The 17,612-nt window shown below is 37.3% G+C and overlaps 1 protein-coding gene across 1 annotated transcript in view; it reads right to left on the bottom strand.

Annotated features, from left to right (window-relative positions):
* The window catches only part of ZNF644 (zinc finger protein 644), a 136,138-nt gene that overhangs the window by 24,604 nt on the left and 93,922 nt on the right, over positions 1–17,612 (bottom strand). The window contains 2 exon segments of the mRNA XM_079777005.1: positions 111–3,128; positions 3,131–3,147. Of these exon segments, the coding sequence (XP_079633131.1) occupies positions 111–3,128; positions 3,131–3,147 (3,035 nt within the window).

Below are 17,612 nucleotides of genomic sequence, written 5' to 3'. Positions count from 1 at the left end.
CTCTGAAATATGAAATTATGTGATGCTAATTAAGAACTTGAGCAAAACTTTTAAATCCTTTGAATTTGAATACAGACACATTAGCCCAAAGTATCTATAGGAAAACTTACCTTTTCTAACTCGCTTAACAGGTGTCCCTGTGCCAGTTCGTTTGAAATGTTGCATTTTGTCACTGGTGGCTATTTGTTCTGGTGATACAACATGACGGGCTTCATAGCTTAATCCTGCTCTATGAAGATGTCCCCGAACATGATTAGACAATCCAACACCTGTTTCAAATGTTGCTGGGCAGTAAGGACATGATTTCTTCTCAAGAGACAAATCACTCCAATGAAAAACAGAACTATGTTTTGACAATGAAGTTTCTGCATTTTCTAAATGCTGAGAATCGTGTATGTCATGCAAAAAGTTATTAGTTCCAGCATCTTCATAATATTCAAAATAAAAGCCATCATTTTGATCATAACTAAGTGTAGCATTTTCTCCAGGCTCTTGACCTTCCACTTTGCTTTTAAATAGAGGGAATAAATTTACATGTTCTTGATTAATACCATTGTAAGTTTCATCTTCTATAGCCTGTGTAGTGTAGTCACCTAACTCAACGTTATCCCAGGAACTTTCATCTTCTGTTTCATAGCTATCTTTCTTTTCAGCAGAATTAAGTTTCTGCAAAACAACAACAGTCATTTTATGCAAGAAATCTGGATAGCTATCTAAGTCTTCCCCTCCAGCAGAACTTCCCTTCTTAGATTCCCTAACTGCTCTCTTTGCAGATACACGCCTGCGGTCTTTGAAGCTTTCATGCTTTTTGGTGTTAGAGTTGTGAGAGTCTGAAATAAAACTATTGTTGTGAGAATTACTTGATGAAGAAAACAGATGTAAAGAATTTAATGAACCAGCTTCTTCTTTTTTGAAATGCAGAGGATATGATTCACCTGATTTTTTGGTCATCCTGTAGTTTGCATATTTGTGTCTATATAAATAGTTGCTATTTGCCTTGGCATTAGATTTTTCTTTTGCTGCTTGGTGGAAATACTTAGGTTTTTGGTCAATGCTGCTTTTAATCATTACAGTCTTATGAGAATTGTTTTGATTGCACACATTTACAACACCTGACTGGGCGATGCTTTTCCGAGCTTTTTGTATTCTGTGTGGCCGCTTATGTAATTTTGAAAAATTACTTGATTGTGAAGATGATCCATATGTTCGCTTTACATCTTGTTTTAAAGCAGAGTTCTTTGGAAATGTGGCTGACTGTTGCTTGCTTAATGGTTTAGTGCTCTCATTGTCTTCAGGTTCTTCAAGGATGTTACTTTTTCTTTTACCAAGTCCAAGAGCACGACCAAATGAATCAACACATGATGATGAATGCAAGTACTCCATGTGTTTTTTCAAAATACTTCTGGCTGAAGTAGTAAAAGGACACATCTTACATACGTAGGCAGCTGATTTTTTGGATGATCCTGTAACAGAGTCTTTCATGAAAGACTTTTTTTGCGTTTTTCTCTGGGCTACATCAGAACTGACAATAGGGCATTTTACCACTGCTCCATGGGCAATGCCTCGATGGCATTCCAATTCATTTTCTGTAACTGCCATGAAGTTACATTCTTCGCAGCAGTAGTACCTTTTATCTTTTTCGTGGGTTTTAGCATGTTGCACAAATGTTTTAGGGCAATTGGTACCAAATACACACTGAGGGCATTGTAATCGTGCACTTCTTCCTTCATCCTGAAGCTCTTTCAATTCACGAATTTCCTCCATCAACTTCTGTCTTCTTTCTTGGTGAATAATCATATGCTTTAGAAGTGAGTTCCGATCTCGAAATGTCCGCCCACATTCCCTACAAGCATATGGCCTTGGGACATTAAGATGGCGAAAGTGACTATTTCCATCTAAATGATACATCATATGCCTGTGGAGGTGTTTTTTCTCCCTAAAATTCACATTGCACTTTGTACAGGGGTAGAATGATGGCTCTTCGGTGCTGAAAGTAGCAGGTGACTCGGAATCATTTTCTTCACATTTTTTTTTTAAGGTACTTGAAAGAAAAGTGCTAGTATGAACAGATGAACTGTCTTCTCCACACTTATCAGAATTATAAATTAGATGTTGAAAAGCATCCACAGATTCCACATCTTCATCAGCTGTTTCAGGCTTCACTTTTGATAATGCATATTTCTGTGAGTCTATTGCTTGCAGTCCTTCATTCTGTTCCAGAAAGTCTACGTCTAGCATCTTTGACTTAGTGGGTATACAATTAGAATCACTAAAGCAATCCTCAGTATAACGAGTTATCTTGCTTACATCCATTTTTCGCTTTCTCTTTTTTTCTAGACCAACTTTAGAATGAACTGGAGCTTTATCCACTGTCTCTTCACTAGTCATAAGAAATTGAATGAACTCTTTTTGGGGGTCCCAGTTTGTATCATTTTCTGACCTAAATTCATCTGTACCTGAGGAAATGCCTGTTAATGTATTGACACAATCATCTTTTACCAATAAATCTTCACTATCCTCACCCACCTCTACTTGATTTATTAAAGTGCTATCTGACTTTATACTAATCCCTACTGAATTCTGAATGTCACAACCAACTGAAGCAGAGGTAGGTAGTTTTTTAATGGAATGGGTTGAATTCTTAGCATGTGGTACATCTGATAACAAAAACAAAACTTGGTGTTGACTTGCTTTCTGTGGTGTAGACAACTGAAGATCAGCTGCCAACTTCGAAGTTGAACAAGATTCTGTTGTTGGCTGATCCACAGGCTGTCCAGTGGTTAATGAAACACTGCCTTTATTCATATTGGAAGTCTTAGTTACGGAGGAGTGTGAAACTGGTCCATTAACAGCAGCTCCTTTAGGCAAGTTAAAGTTTTCACTAGAAACAGTAGGAGCACCAGCATGTATAAATAGAGCAGACTGGCCTCCACTTAAGGCTTTTTCTGATTTGTCCTTTGACAGTTCTTCAGGCAGAGTGAACGTGTTACTATTCTGAAATGTCTGACAATCTCTTGGTTTATGAACTCCACTCTCTTTGTCTGAGATAAAATTGTTGTCATCTAGGAGTTCTTCTTTAGCACCAGTAATATCGGTGTTTATCTTCAAATCATCCATATTGTTGGCAAGCCATTTAACACATTTAGTCTAGAAAACGGAAAAAAAAAATTTAGATTTGCATGAAAAAATACTATTAGAATGTATGGAGAGTTGAAAGTACACTTTTATTAGCTTAATTATACTCTTTATATTGAAATCCTAAAATTTTCCTAAGAATAAAGAAATACTTTAAAAAATTGAAAGACTTTAAAAGTGTCTCAAAGATTAATTTTTTCTTCGTGCTCGGCAACAACTCAATGCCACATATATCCAAAATCTCTAGGAAAAAGCAACATAAACACATATACAGACACACACATGATATAAATAAATATGCTACAGGTGAAAAAAACACTTTAAAATCTCATTTATAGATTGCTTAATAAAAAGAAAATTATCTGACTTAAGTAGGTTTATTAGGGACAGTCCCTCTATACTAGAGTATAATGTAAATTGTTAAATACTGCAGAGAAGTAAGTTTTGTCACTTAAGAGTTCATTCCTGAAGGAAGGTAAAAAGACACTGTTCAGTAAAGAAACTTACTTGCTATCGACATCAATGGCTAATGTATCTAAGAATTTTTTAAAAATTTTTTTAAATTTAAGGATGTTTTGTTATCAATGTTTCATTCTCCTAAAATTCTAATTTAAAAATGTCTTATTCACAGGGTTTTGTTCATTCCACACATAAATTACCCTTAGTTCTAAATTAGTAAAGTTAAAATTAATAAAATTTTATGTAACTTTAAATTTTCATAACCTGAGGCCCCAAATTCTAGGCATTCCCTAAAGGCAGTCTCTCATTTGTCATCTGACAGTCTACAGCAATGGCCTAAAACTTTTACTCTGAAACATTGTATGTTACGATTTTAGGTTACTTCATATTAAAATGTAGATTAAAAAATTTTAGACATTTTTGACAATAGCTGTAATCTTTATGAAAAGACAGAATATTTTTTTAAAAGACTGCTGAAAGTTTGGGAGACATACATACATACCATGGCTATAATTACTGCCCTTACTATTAAGAGTTCCCTTATACTCTGCTCTTACTCTGCACTTAGAAATGGCCACATTATACACAGATTGTCTTTTTAAAAGAATGTAAGTTCTTAGAAGGCAGGGACTGTGGCCTAGTGATATTCATGTCTCTGAAATCTAACACAGCACTTGGTATAGGTCCTCAGACAGAATTCGTTGAATAAAGGAATAGTGTTGAATGAATAAAAACACAACTGCAAAACCAAAGTAAAAGCTCCTAAAGTATAGAAAAACAAAACAAAACAGTTTTATTTCTATGAAATCTGGGTTGCCTATTCAAATAATGCCAATTTCATCGTGGTCCTGATTTCTTGACTCACCTATTATAGCAAGGCCTTCAAAATACCCAATAATCCTCAAGTACAACTTAAAGAACCCACTATTTGAAAACCCTAGGTATTAACTATTTGAAGTACTGGCATAAAATCCCATATTTCTTTTCATTTTGTACACAGTAGTAAGTACAGTTCATTCATTCTCCAAATGTTTATTGAGCTTTTACTACATGCCAAGCACTGCTCTAGTATTAAGGATACATTTGTAAACAAGACAGACTAGGTTCCTCCTCTCAGATAAAGAATAAAACCTTCCATTTTTTATAGTATTTTAAATTGGTATAATGAGTAATAGCACTTTAAGACAGCAGGAAGTTACAATCCAAAAATTAGAAATAAAACATTTTCAATAAAGTGTATTGTTTCTAATATCTTCCAGGTTACCAATTTTGGAAAAACATTAAGTTTAATTCAAAAAAAAAAATTTCTAATTACTTCTTTATTTCAGAACTTGGAACAAGCACTTATAAATACAACCTTATCTTATGAACAGATGTGTTCTTTCATACAACATACATTACAAATATCTTTCTTTGGCATTATTGTTTATACCTACAATCATTTTTCCGCCCCTCATAGGTCTTAGTATTCTGTTCTGAGATTGGCAAACTTCCAAATTAATAAAAACAGACTTTCAATAAGATCATATTCAATGATATCACCCCAAAATGGTGCTAATGCAGCACCCAGCAGGAGTCTGTTCATCACATACACAGAAGTTAAAAATGGGCAGCACATAAACATGTGTTAGGATAGAGTGTGCAAATGTCAGTGAAAAGAAAAGCAAACACTGATCATATACTATTATCCATTCCTGATATTTCTCATTACATTTGGTATGAAAAGTCAAATGCTCAAATAGGAACAATCGTACATAAATTTGAAATGGACAACAAAATTTTTTAAAACTAAACTGAAAGACACTTACTTTTTGTTCCTACTTATTATAATCACAGAGGTAGACAAATATATGCTCAGTCAATTTGAAAGCCTATATTAGCTTTTCTCAACAGGAAGCAACGTTGCTAACGAAGTGGTAAATTCAGTGTTAATGAGTGGCTTCACTGTTACCACCTCAGAGGTAAAACCTTCCATGTTCCATGTTCTACCCATCTGTTCTGGTGTTAGAGGTTCAGAGATAGAACAGACGTTTCCCATTTAAAGCAACTTCATTGGTAACCCCTGAACAGCAGGGTGACAAACTACATTCATGTCGGCTTGGAGACTGCATCCTCATTACCAGAATGGCTTTATAAGAGCCTTACATAAGTTCACATTCTGAAGATACCGAACTGTTTTTGCTCAGAAACATAAAAAGAATATATGTACCTAACAGATCTTTTCTTTACAAAATACATCTAGCAAACAGAAAAACAAAAGATCAAATTAAATATTTAAAAAAATAAAATGAGGTCTTTAACAATCCAAGTTTTACTTCACACCTATATAATGAAAAATACGACTTGCCCCCAAACTAATGATTGTCAATCTCTACTCAAAAACAGATAAGTTACTCTTTTTCAGAATTTTTATTATTAATACACAAATATTAAAAATCTACTCCATCAGTTAAGTTATAAGCACTTCACTCACTACGCTGGTATTTTAGCAACAATGAACAATTTTCCTGTTTTAATTTTCAGAATTTATTTTAACTGAAAATGTTCAAAATACATTTTTAATAATATTCAAGACTCAGCTGTTGCATCGAGATACAATGCAAAACAATGGATCATCAAAATACATTGTACTGAATGGATCTAGAATTTTAACATAAAAATTATTTCCCTACATTCATGGCTGATTATGTGGCATCCAGGCAAGAAAGCATTTGACCTGTAAGCTAATTTCACACTGTCTCATATAGCTTTTCCAACTGTCTTTACATAGTCAAATATACGTAACAGAGCCACCAACACCATTTTATGTTAATATTATTGTTAAGTAGGGGATATACTTGAAGATAGGCATTATTCATTAAGTTTAAAAAAGGGAAACTAATAAATTAATAAACAAACTAATGTTATATATTGTTTGGAACCCCTAAATTTCAATGAATTTGCTGTGTCACTGTGTCCTTCGTGTAATCACATAATCATAGAAATTTTCTTTTAACTGAATTTTAAAATGTTCTTTTAGAAAACTCACACACTTTATAAAAAGCTGCAAATGGAATTTTAAATCTACATAAAACATATTTCACTGTCTAGAAAACCATAATGAGTTCTACAGCTATAACTGCCTGTAGTTATATACTGTGAGCATTAAAAAAAAGCACAAAGGTCAGATCTGTCTTCAAGATGACAGATCATCACTTATATGCCTGAAGCTAGACTTATTGTCTCAGAAATTTCAAACATCAGTATTTTTGCAAACTATCAGCACTTGTTATAACACCCTCAGTACACTACATCTTGAGGTTACTATAGAAGAAATGAGGTGATAATTGCATATTAACATAATTATTATGTAATCCCTCTGAGCAAGCTTTCTAGGTCACTCAGTAATTCAGATTATATACAATCTTCCTGTCATCTAATCTATGCTGTCCACTTTCTGTTCATGAATAATTCTTTTTCTGATAGAAAATAAGCTTAATTTCATTCTTTTATGTACATTATTAATTGTATTTATTGCAAGTAGGTTAATATTTTGTGGGTACTTATTACATTATGCCAACCTTTGTCATGCAGTATAATTTCACACAAAAATATAGTACAATTTGTCATTGTTCTATATTAGTTCATTAAAAACTATATTGTACAGCTATAAATAAATTATAATGTTGCCCACTAGCTGAGTTACAGTTAGGATTTGTCAAATTTTCACAAATCCTATGTCCATTTAAATTATCCTTGAGAACACATGACAACTTCAGTTAATCATATATGCAACTGGGTTAAGAAGAGAAAACCATTCACAACTGTTATTCTAATTACAAAACAAACCTTAACTGAAATATTATATCTAAGATTATCGTAGTATTTACGCCTATATATATTATACACAATGTATAAATGTATACCTACTTCTCATCTAGTTTATAACGCAAGTGAAGAAGAGTACACTGTATATCCATATCATCCAGGTAGTATCTTACTATGGATGTATATTGAGAGGAAACACTAAAAAAATACAAAACATTCATAAGAGTTCCAGCATGCCACATGATGAAATAAGGAGAAAACTTGGTATGCTTAGCCTAACAATTAGTCAATACAATTAACAACCTTCAAATGTTTGAAACTTTGGAGTACAGAAGGAAGAATACATAATAATGTGTTTGAATCATAAAGATGTAGATTTCATCCCAAGAATAAGAAAAACTAGAAACAGTAATAATTCAATATTACAAAGGGCTGTCTTACACAACAGTGGACTGAATGGCTCAGCATGTTGAACTATTTGTTAGGAACAATGCAGAAGGGAATATGGCATTGAAGATTGGATAAAATAATTTTTAAGGCCCTTCCTCATATGTAGTATATATTTAATGTTTGTGTACTACATTATTAACATTTTATATTATTTGAAATAATGAGCTAAAAACAGAAGTGAAATATACTATTAGATTTTAAAAACATTCTCTAAATTCAAAATTACCTGAAATAAGCCTTTAGTCAACCTGTAACATGTTAATGAGCTGATTTTTGAACAAGGAAAAGTACGGCACCAAATGACTAACACACTGAGGCCACAGAGCTCATTTAACAATTGAACTGCTAACAAGTTTTTACTTATTACATGTACAATTTTGTAGTTTCATTTATAAAACCAGAAATATTTTTATAGTGAATTGAAAGTTACAAAATTTCACCCAAATTTATACAAGATATATAATATTTAGAACATGCAAGTACTTATTAATAATCAAATGTATAGCTCTATTCAAGCTAATATGACTTAAAAATTTTTCTTTACTCATAGGAAGAGAGAATGAGGGCATAGTTAAAAGTAGCAATTTTGAACCATAATTACAGAATGCATGACTTTTTAAAAAATATATTTTTATTGATTTCAGAGAGGAAAGGAGAGGGAGAGAAAGATAGAAACATCAATGATGAGAGAGAATCATTGATTGGCTGCCTCCTGAATGCCCCCACCACTGGGGATCAAGCCTGCAGCCCAAGCATGTGCCCTTGACCGGAATCGAACCTGGGACCCTTCAGTCCACAGGCCGACTTATCCACTGAGCCAAACCGGCTAGGGCATGATTTTCAATTTATTCAACCCATAAAATCAAAATGTTATCAATAATACACTATTATTTAATAAAAGGAAACTACAGCACATTTAAAATTGAGATTACAGGGAAATTTTTAATTATTCTTAACACTAATCAAATGGTATTGCTGGCAGTTTTTTTTAAATTACAGTACTGCTATCTAACTGAGGAAGGCCATACAAGATACATATGTATGAAAAATTGTTATCAATAAAAAGTAATATATTTTGTCCCCAGTGAGTAATAAGAATTATATATTCTGTAGTTCAGAGGAGGTAGAAGATACTATAAAATACCATGGCTAAGAAAAGCCTCACAGAAAAGAGAGGGTTTGGGCTAAATTTTATACTGCAGTGCCAAGAGACTCTTTGGAGGTAGACATGCCTGGGTCTGAAAAATGGTTCCATAACTTTTAGCTTGGGGTAAAGTTACTCCACTTTCCTTAAATTTCCATGGCTTTATCAATAAAATAAGGATAAAGTCTACTTATAAGATTGTGAGGATTAAATAAAACAATGTACATAAAGCAAGTAGCACAGGGCCTGGCATTTAGTAATTACTCATTATATGTAATTCCCTATGACCCTTGCCATTAACTTATTTCATTTATGGAACGATGACAGTGAATTTCTGTACTGCTCCTACTGATGGAGGCCCTTACAAGCAGAAATTTATTCTGGGAGGAGATACTTGGGACTTTATACTACTCCCAGGGTAAAATAAACAGAATAAATGGGCAGAAGCTAAAGAGTTAGAAGAAGAAGCGTATCTTAAAGAGTTCCTGAGGCTAGAATAATAACATTCTTGTGGGGATAAAGCAGGGCTTCAGTGAAATAATCTTATACAGTAGGTCCTTGGGTTATGTTGGAGATCCGTTCCTACGGCACCACATAACGCGATTTTCGCCGTAAGTCGGAACCCACCTACATAAGCACCTACGTCACTCACATGGAGCACATACACAGCAGTAATGAAGTGAAACGGTAAAAAGAATTTAAAGGAAAGATAATAATCCCTGACCTTTACTTGTGGTAAATAAATAATAAAAACATAAAGCACATATGTACATATGTCGAAATGACAGAACTTTTTTAATAAATAACTGGTGGGAGATGGTGACGTAACCACGAAACGACGTGCGTAGAGTCCTACGTAACCCGAGGACTGCCTGTATAATAAAAGCCCAATATGCTAAGTGGCTGACCATCCAACTGTTTGACCAGTCGCTATGACGCACACTGACCACCAGTGGGCAGACACTCTGACCGGTAGGTTAGCTTGCTGCTGGGGTCCGGCAGATCGGGACTGGGCGAGACAGTCCAGACACACCCTGTAGCACTCCTGTGGTCCTTCCCCGGCCGGCCAACCTTCCACGGTCCCTGCCTGGCCAGCTGGCCCTGATTGTCTCCAATCAGGATTAGGCAAGATGGACTGGACATGCCCTGGAGTCCTCCTGAGGTCCCTCGGAGAGTTGGTTTCAGCCCGATCCCCGCAGGCCAGGCTGAGGGACCCCACTGGTGCATGAATCCATGCACTGGGCCTCTAGTCTATATATATAAAAGCCTAAGCGTCCGAACGAGTGGAATGACCGGTCGCTATGACACGCACTGACAACCAGGGGGCAGACGCTCAATGCAGGAGTTACCCCCTGGTGGTCAGTGCACTCCCACAGCAGGAGCACTGCTCAGCTGAGACCCGTCCCAGGCAGCCCACCAGCCCCCCAGCAGCTACTCACTCCCTCAGTAGTCCTGCAGGTCCAATCTCCAGAGAACAGACCAGGCACTGACGGCCCAATGCCGCCGGCACAATACCAACAGCACCGTTGGCCTCCTGGAAGTTGGCCTCAGGCACCGCAGCTGCTTCCCCTCCCTAGATGCTCTGCAAGGAAGAAACAATATAAAAGTGGCCGCCAGGTGGCTCCCGACAACTGGCGTGAATGTCAGTGGGATGGATCCGGATCCCGGGCTGTCAAGGGTGTCCCACAGCCCGCCCGGAGATCCGATAGCATCCTGGCCCCTCCCTACCTACTTCGGGAGCCCACCCATGCACGAATTTGTGCACTGGGCCTCTAGTATTTAATAAGCAATCAGGGGAATTACAGTGCTTGACTCAGTGCTCTAAGGAAAAAGGTCATGAAGTGGCCACTCAGTATTTAGAAGTTTCTGATTCCTTAAGGTCTATCAAGGAGATGAATTTACCTTCCCTCTCTCATAAAACACCATGAAATGAAAGCAGATGGACTAGAAGAGAAAGATATACCAAGGTAGCTAAAACAATAACTAGAAGAGTCACTGAGAAGGAGTGTGAAAAGAATGGAATGATAATGTCAAAACAAACAAATAAGAAAACTAAAACCAGGTTTCAGCCCCAGCTGGTTTGTCTCAGTGAATAGTGTCGGCCTGTGGATTGAAGGGTCCCAGGTTCGATTCCAGTCAAGGGTACATGCCCGGGTTGCGGGCTTGATCCCCAGCAGGGGGGCGTGCAAGAGGCAGCCAAACAATGATTCTCTCTCATCATTGATGTTTCTATCTCTCTCTCCCTCTCCCTTCCTCTCTGAAATCAAGAAAAATATATTTTAAAAATAAATAAATAAAGCCAGAATACAAAAGAATATAAATTAGAATAGCATATTTTGTCAAGACTAAGTGTTAAGTCAATGGAGTAATAACTTAAGAGTTTGGAGTAAAATTATTTTGACTACAGAATCTTCTATGGAGATACAAATAATATTCAAATGTGGGGACACACAGCCTCTAAATGTTACCAACTCACCTACCATCTCAGAAAACATTTTCCACAAGGTTGAATGTAAAGGGATCTAAAAATGGCTGAAATTAGTGTGCTAAGTATATATTTTATTATTTTATACAATAACTAGAGGCATGGTGCACGGATTTGTGCACCGGTGGAGTCCCTCGGCCGGGCCTGCGGGGATTGGGCCCAAACCAGCTCTCCAACATCCCTTGAGGGGTCCTGGATTGTGAGAGGGTGGTTCTCAGGTGACACACCCTGGAATCGGCCCCCCCCCTCTCTGGTTCTGGTGCATCACCTGAGAACCGCAGCTGCCAAGTCACTGAAGCTCGGCAGCTCCTGCCCCCTGGTGGTCAGTGTGCATCATAGCTACGGTCGGCCAGTCGCTTAGGCTTTTATATACACTGAGTGGCCAGATTATTATGATCTCTGAACGCATAATAATCTGGCCAGTGTGTGTGTGTGTGTGTGTGTGTGTGTGTGTGTGTATACATATATATTAGGGGCCCAGTGCATGAATTCGTGCATGGGTGGGGTCCAGCCAGCCTGGCCAGGTGGAGGGGACATGGGTGGTTGGCCGGCCTGCCTGCTGGTCAAACTCCTGGTCAAGGGGACAATCTGCATATTAGCCTTTTATTATATAGGATGTACACTGAGTGGCCAGATTATTATGCATTCAGAGATCATAATAATCTGGCCACTCAGTGTATATAGGTAAGGTTCTAGATATTATTTATTAATAGTGATTGAAGCTGACAAAAAACTTTGAAATGAAAAATTACTAAAACAAAAACAAAACTCAACCCTTCCCCCCAAACAACCCTCAGTAGGTAAGTGGAAGAGCAGAGTGAATACAGATGAAGAAATGAAGTATTCTTCCAGAACATAGATTTTGTTTAAGGGGCAAGAAGAGAGTCCGACTGGTATGGCTCAGTGGTTTAGCATTGACCCCTGAAACAGGAGGTCACAATTTGATTCCCAGTCAGGGCACATGCCTGTGTTTCAGGCTTGATCCACAGTGAGGGGGCATGCAGGAGGCAGCCAATCAGTGATTCTCTCTCATCATTGATGTTTCTATTTCTCCTTCTCCCTTCCTCTCTGAAATCAGTAAAAATATGTATTTTTTTCAAGAATCAATATAATTAGTGAGCAATTTAACCACTAACACATGCAATTAAATCTAGGAACTGTTGATAATATTCCAAACGAATTCCTAAGAAATGAAATTATATAATATTTAATAACTTGAGAATTAAAATCCCAAGAAGACTTCAACATGGGAGGTTAGACTAGTGGACACTGATTATAAGAAAATCTTTAAAAGAAATGTGTTAAAATGTTACAAATAACTAATTTAAACAGTGAAATAATGTATATAATTTCAAATCTTTAGCATTAAAAAAAAATGAAAACTTTACTGATCCATTAAAAATAAAAAGCAACAATGGAACACAGCAAACAGAAAATAAAAATAAGAAAGCAGGAAAAGTACAAACACATCAGTTTTCACATTTATTGTGAATATATTAAGAAAAAGGCATTCATATTTATTTTGTTTTTAAGGATGCTATATGTTGTTTATAAAAGAAATACCAAGACTAAAAATAAGATTATGAAACAACAAACTATGTAAATGTTAATAATAAAAAAGATATCTCTACTATCAAAAAAATCAAATGAAGTTTAAGGCAAACAGCACTAAACCCGCTAAAGATGAAAATTACACAATAATATAGTATACCAATAATTAGTACATATTAATAATATATACCAAGAATATACAATATTCATTACTCCATTTGCACACAATCAAATGGATATAAAATATATAAATCAAACTTTTACAAGTATTAGAAGAAACTGACAGTTACAAAGGGAGGCTTTAAAAAATTCTCTACAAAACTCATCAAACAGATCAAGGAGAATATTCTAGTTTCCCATCTCTTCTTCTTCTTCTTCTTCTTCTTCTTCTTTTTAAGTTTCTTTATTGATTAAGGTATTACGTATGTGTCCTTATCCCCCCGTCAAAACTTCTTTTTAATTAGTTTTGGGGAGAGAGAGAGACAGAGAGAAACATTGATGTGAGAAACATCAACTGGTTGCCTTCCATACCCATGGCGACCAGGGATTGAACCAGAAACCTTGGTATATGCCTTGACGGGAAATCAAATCCATCACCTTTTGGTGTATGGGACAACACTCCCATCAACTGAGCCATACCAGCCAAGGCACCACCTCCTCTTTTAAGATCAATTTTCTCTCACTTTACAAAAGAAAGGTTCCCAAACACAAATTTGCAATCTTCTCCTTCCCAGCAGTTGTTCAGGTCAATAACCTTGGAGCAATCTTCTGTATTCTCTTGTATTCACACTTCATATCCAAACCATCAGGAAATCCTATTTCTACTATCTTAAAATTACATCCAGAATACCGTCACTTCTCACTACTGCTACATCTAGGTCCACTATTGTCTCTCCCCTGTATTATTTCAACACCTTCCTAATCTGGTCTTAGTGCATCTTCCTTTATGTTTTCTCAATACCACAAATCCTTTTAAAACCTAAGACATATAATATTCCTCAGAACCCTTCAAAGTTTCCCTGTGTTTTTTTCTCTGAGATAAACAACTTAAAAATGCCATCGTTTTTCAAACTTCTCTTAGGGGATATGACAAAAAGAAGTTTAAAGACCACTGATTGAATACATAAGAGTTCTATACAAGAAATAGACATTGTTATTTATAAACTAAAGTGGAACATTTATAAAATCTAGTATAGCCTGGCTAGCCTGGCTCAGTGCTTGAGTGTCGACCTATGAATCAGGAGGTCAAGGTTCAATTCCCGGTGAGGGCACATGCCTGGGTTGCGGGCTAGATCCCCAGTGTGGGGCCTACAGGAGGGCAGCCAATCAATGATTCTCTCTCATCATTGATGTTTCTATCTCTCTCTCCCTCTCCTTTCCTCTCTGAAATAAATAAATAAATAAATAAATAAATAAATAAATAAATAAATAAATTATAATGACCACAGAAAAAATTCAAACAGGGATAGAAATCATATAGATCATATTCTCTGGACACCAGGCAACAAAACTATAAATGAGATACAGTTAAAGAGTTAAATATCATGTTAACTGTATAGCAATACAACTGAAAAGAAATCTACTAAAAAAATAAAGAGTTAGTGAACTAGAGAAAGGTCAGAACAAAAAATCTAGAATGAGTAAAGAGAGACAAAAGGATGGAAAATGAAGAAAAGAAGCCCAAAAAAGGATACACTGAAAACATCTATTTAGTGGAAATCCCAGAAATAGGGAGAAAATGGAACAGAACCAAAGCTTGAAGAGATAATGGCTGATAATTTTCTAAAACTGACATCAAGTCATGGTTTCTGGAAGCACCAGGAACTCTAAGATGGATAAATAAAAAAATTACACCTAAGATACATCACAGTAAAACTGATGACAATGAAAGACAATGAGAAAATCTTAAAAGTAATCACAGAAAAAAGAATGCCTACAAAGAGACAATAAGTAGACTTAGAAAGGAAAAAAAAGCAGCTCCTGACGTCCAACAACTAATCTAATACTTTCAACTAAATCATATTGTTTTCCTGTTAAACATAAAAAAATCTCACAAAATATCCACTTCAGACAAGGTTGTGCAACAAACTACCAACACGCCTTTCTTTCACTAAATGAGTCGATTGCTGCCTTTACCATCAATGAAAGCTTATCTCAGCCTCAGTAGGCCTTACTTACAGATAAAATTTATTAAGAAGGCTATCTTCATATGAATGAAAACAAAACACAACATACCAAAACTTATGGAATACAGCAAAAGCAGATTCAGAGGGAAAATTGTAGCTGTAAATGCCTACATTAAAAGAAGTCCCTAGGCCACGCACCCCTGGGTCCGGGTGAGGCCGCGCGCCCCTGGGTCCGGGTGTAGCTGGATCCCGGGTCCGGGTGAGGCCGCGCGCCCCTGGGTCCGGGTGAAGCTGGATCCCAGGTCCGGATGAGGCCGCGCGCCCCTGGGTCCAGGTGAGGCTGGGTCCCGGGTCCGGGTGAGACCGCGCCCCTGGGTCCGGGAGAGGCCACGCGCCCCTGGGTCCAGGTGAGGCTGGGTCCCGGGTCCGGGTGAGACCGCGCCCCTGGGTCCGGGAGAGGCCACGCGCCCCTGGGTCCGGATGAGGCTGGGTCCCGAGCCTGGGTGAGGCCACGCGCCCCTGGGTCCGGGAGAGGCCACACGCCCCTGCGTCCGGGTAAGGCTGGGTCCCAGGCCCGGGTGAGGCCGCACGCCCCCAGGTCTGGGTGAGGCCGTGTGCCCCTGGGTTCAGGTGAGGCCACGCGCCCCTGGGTCCAGGTGAGGCTGGATCCCGGGACCGGGTGAGGCAGCGCGCACCTGGGTCCGGGTGAGGCCACACGCCCCGGGGCCCGGGTGATGCTGGGTCCCAGGTCCGGGTGAGGCCGTGCCCCTGGGTCCGGGCGAGACCAAACCAGAGGGAGTCGGACCTGCATTACCACCATTTGTCCACCATCCAGAGCTGAAAAGTCAGTGCTGACATGTACACATAAGGAACTGGTGGACATTGAAATTGGGTCTCAAAAGAACTGTTGATCCAGAAAGAAACTCACTACAGACTGATTCATTGCCTGTCAGCATAACTATTATTGCTCGTCTCACATTCGGTTCTTATAAGTATATTTCTAGTAACACATGATCTCACTCATCTAGGGGAAATGATGAACAACATAGACTAATGAACAAGAACAGACCCAGAAACAAGGAGGCATCGATCAGACTGTCGGGCCTCAGAGGGAGGTTAGGGAAGAGTGGGGGTAGGGGGGAGAGATCAACCAAAGGACTTGTGTGCATGCATACGAGCCTAACCAATGGTTAAGGACAACAGGGGGGTGGGGGCATCCGTGGGGAGGGGTGTGGGATGAGGACAAATATGTGACACCTTAATCAATAAAGAAATTTTAAAAAAAAATTCCCAAATCAATAACCTAGTTTTAGACTTTAAGGAACTAAAAATGAGCAAACTAAACTCAAAGCCAGCAGATGAAAGGAAATAATAAATATTAACAGATAAGAGAATATAAAAATGAAATCAAATCCAAAGTTGGTCCTTTTAAAAGATCAACAAAACTGACAAAGAAACTAAGGGAAAAAAAGATGCAAATAACTAAAATCAGAAACAAACATGGGAACATTACACGGAGCTTAGAGAAATTAAAAGAATTGTCACAAAATACTATCATTTAATCTAAATTGTCTAATTGAATGCTATCCAATTAGACAATTTAGATTAAAATGAACAAATTCCCAGAAACACACAAATTATCAATCCTTACTCAAGAGGAAATAGAAAATCTAAACAGATCTATAACAGGTAAAGAGACGGAATCATTAATCAAACATCTCCCAAAAAGAAGTTCAGGACCAGATGGTTTCACTGGCAATTCAACCATTTAGAGGATTAACACCAATCTTTCACAAACTTACAAAAATAGAAGACAGAACACTTCCTAACACATTCTATGAGGCCAGCATTACTCTAAAACAGCAATTGTTTTAACTGATGTGCCACAAAAATTTTTAAAACATGCAATACCTGACCTCTTAGTCAGGGGCACTGACCTCTTTCCCCTTAGATTGCCAAATAGGAAACTGACAACAATCAACACAACAACAACTGGCTAGTATGACTGAATAAAATTATACTTATTTTTTTGTCAGATCAGCAAAAATTATATTTTTGGTGTGCTGGGGCTGCAGAATTTCAGTAATTAGTTTATGTGTGCCATGAGATGAGAAAACCTCTGCCCTGAAACAAATCCAGTTATCAAAAGTAAACCATACTAATACACCCTTATAAATGTGGATGCAAAAATTCTCAACAAAATACTACCAAACTGAACCCAACAGTACATAAAAAGGATTATATATCATAACCAAGTGGGATTTATTCCAGGAATGCAATCGTGTTTCAATATAAGAAAAGCAATCAATGTAATACATCATATTACTAGAACAAAGAAAAAAATACTTGATCTCAATTGGTAAAGACACTTGACAAAAATCCAACACTGTTTTATGATAAAAACACTCAGCAAACCAGGAATAGGAAGGAAATTCCTGAACATGATAAAGGCATC

This window comes from Cnephaeus nilssonii (assembly GCF_951640355.1).
Source record: "Cnephaeus nilssonii genome assembly, chromosome: 7".
Lineage (NCBI taxonomy): Eukaryota > Metazoa > Chordata > Mammalia > Chiroptera > Vespertilionidae > Cnephaeus > Cnephaeus nilssonii.
This window is presented reverse-complemented; position numbering and strand designations above follow the sequence as displayed.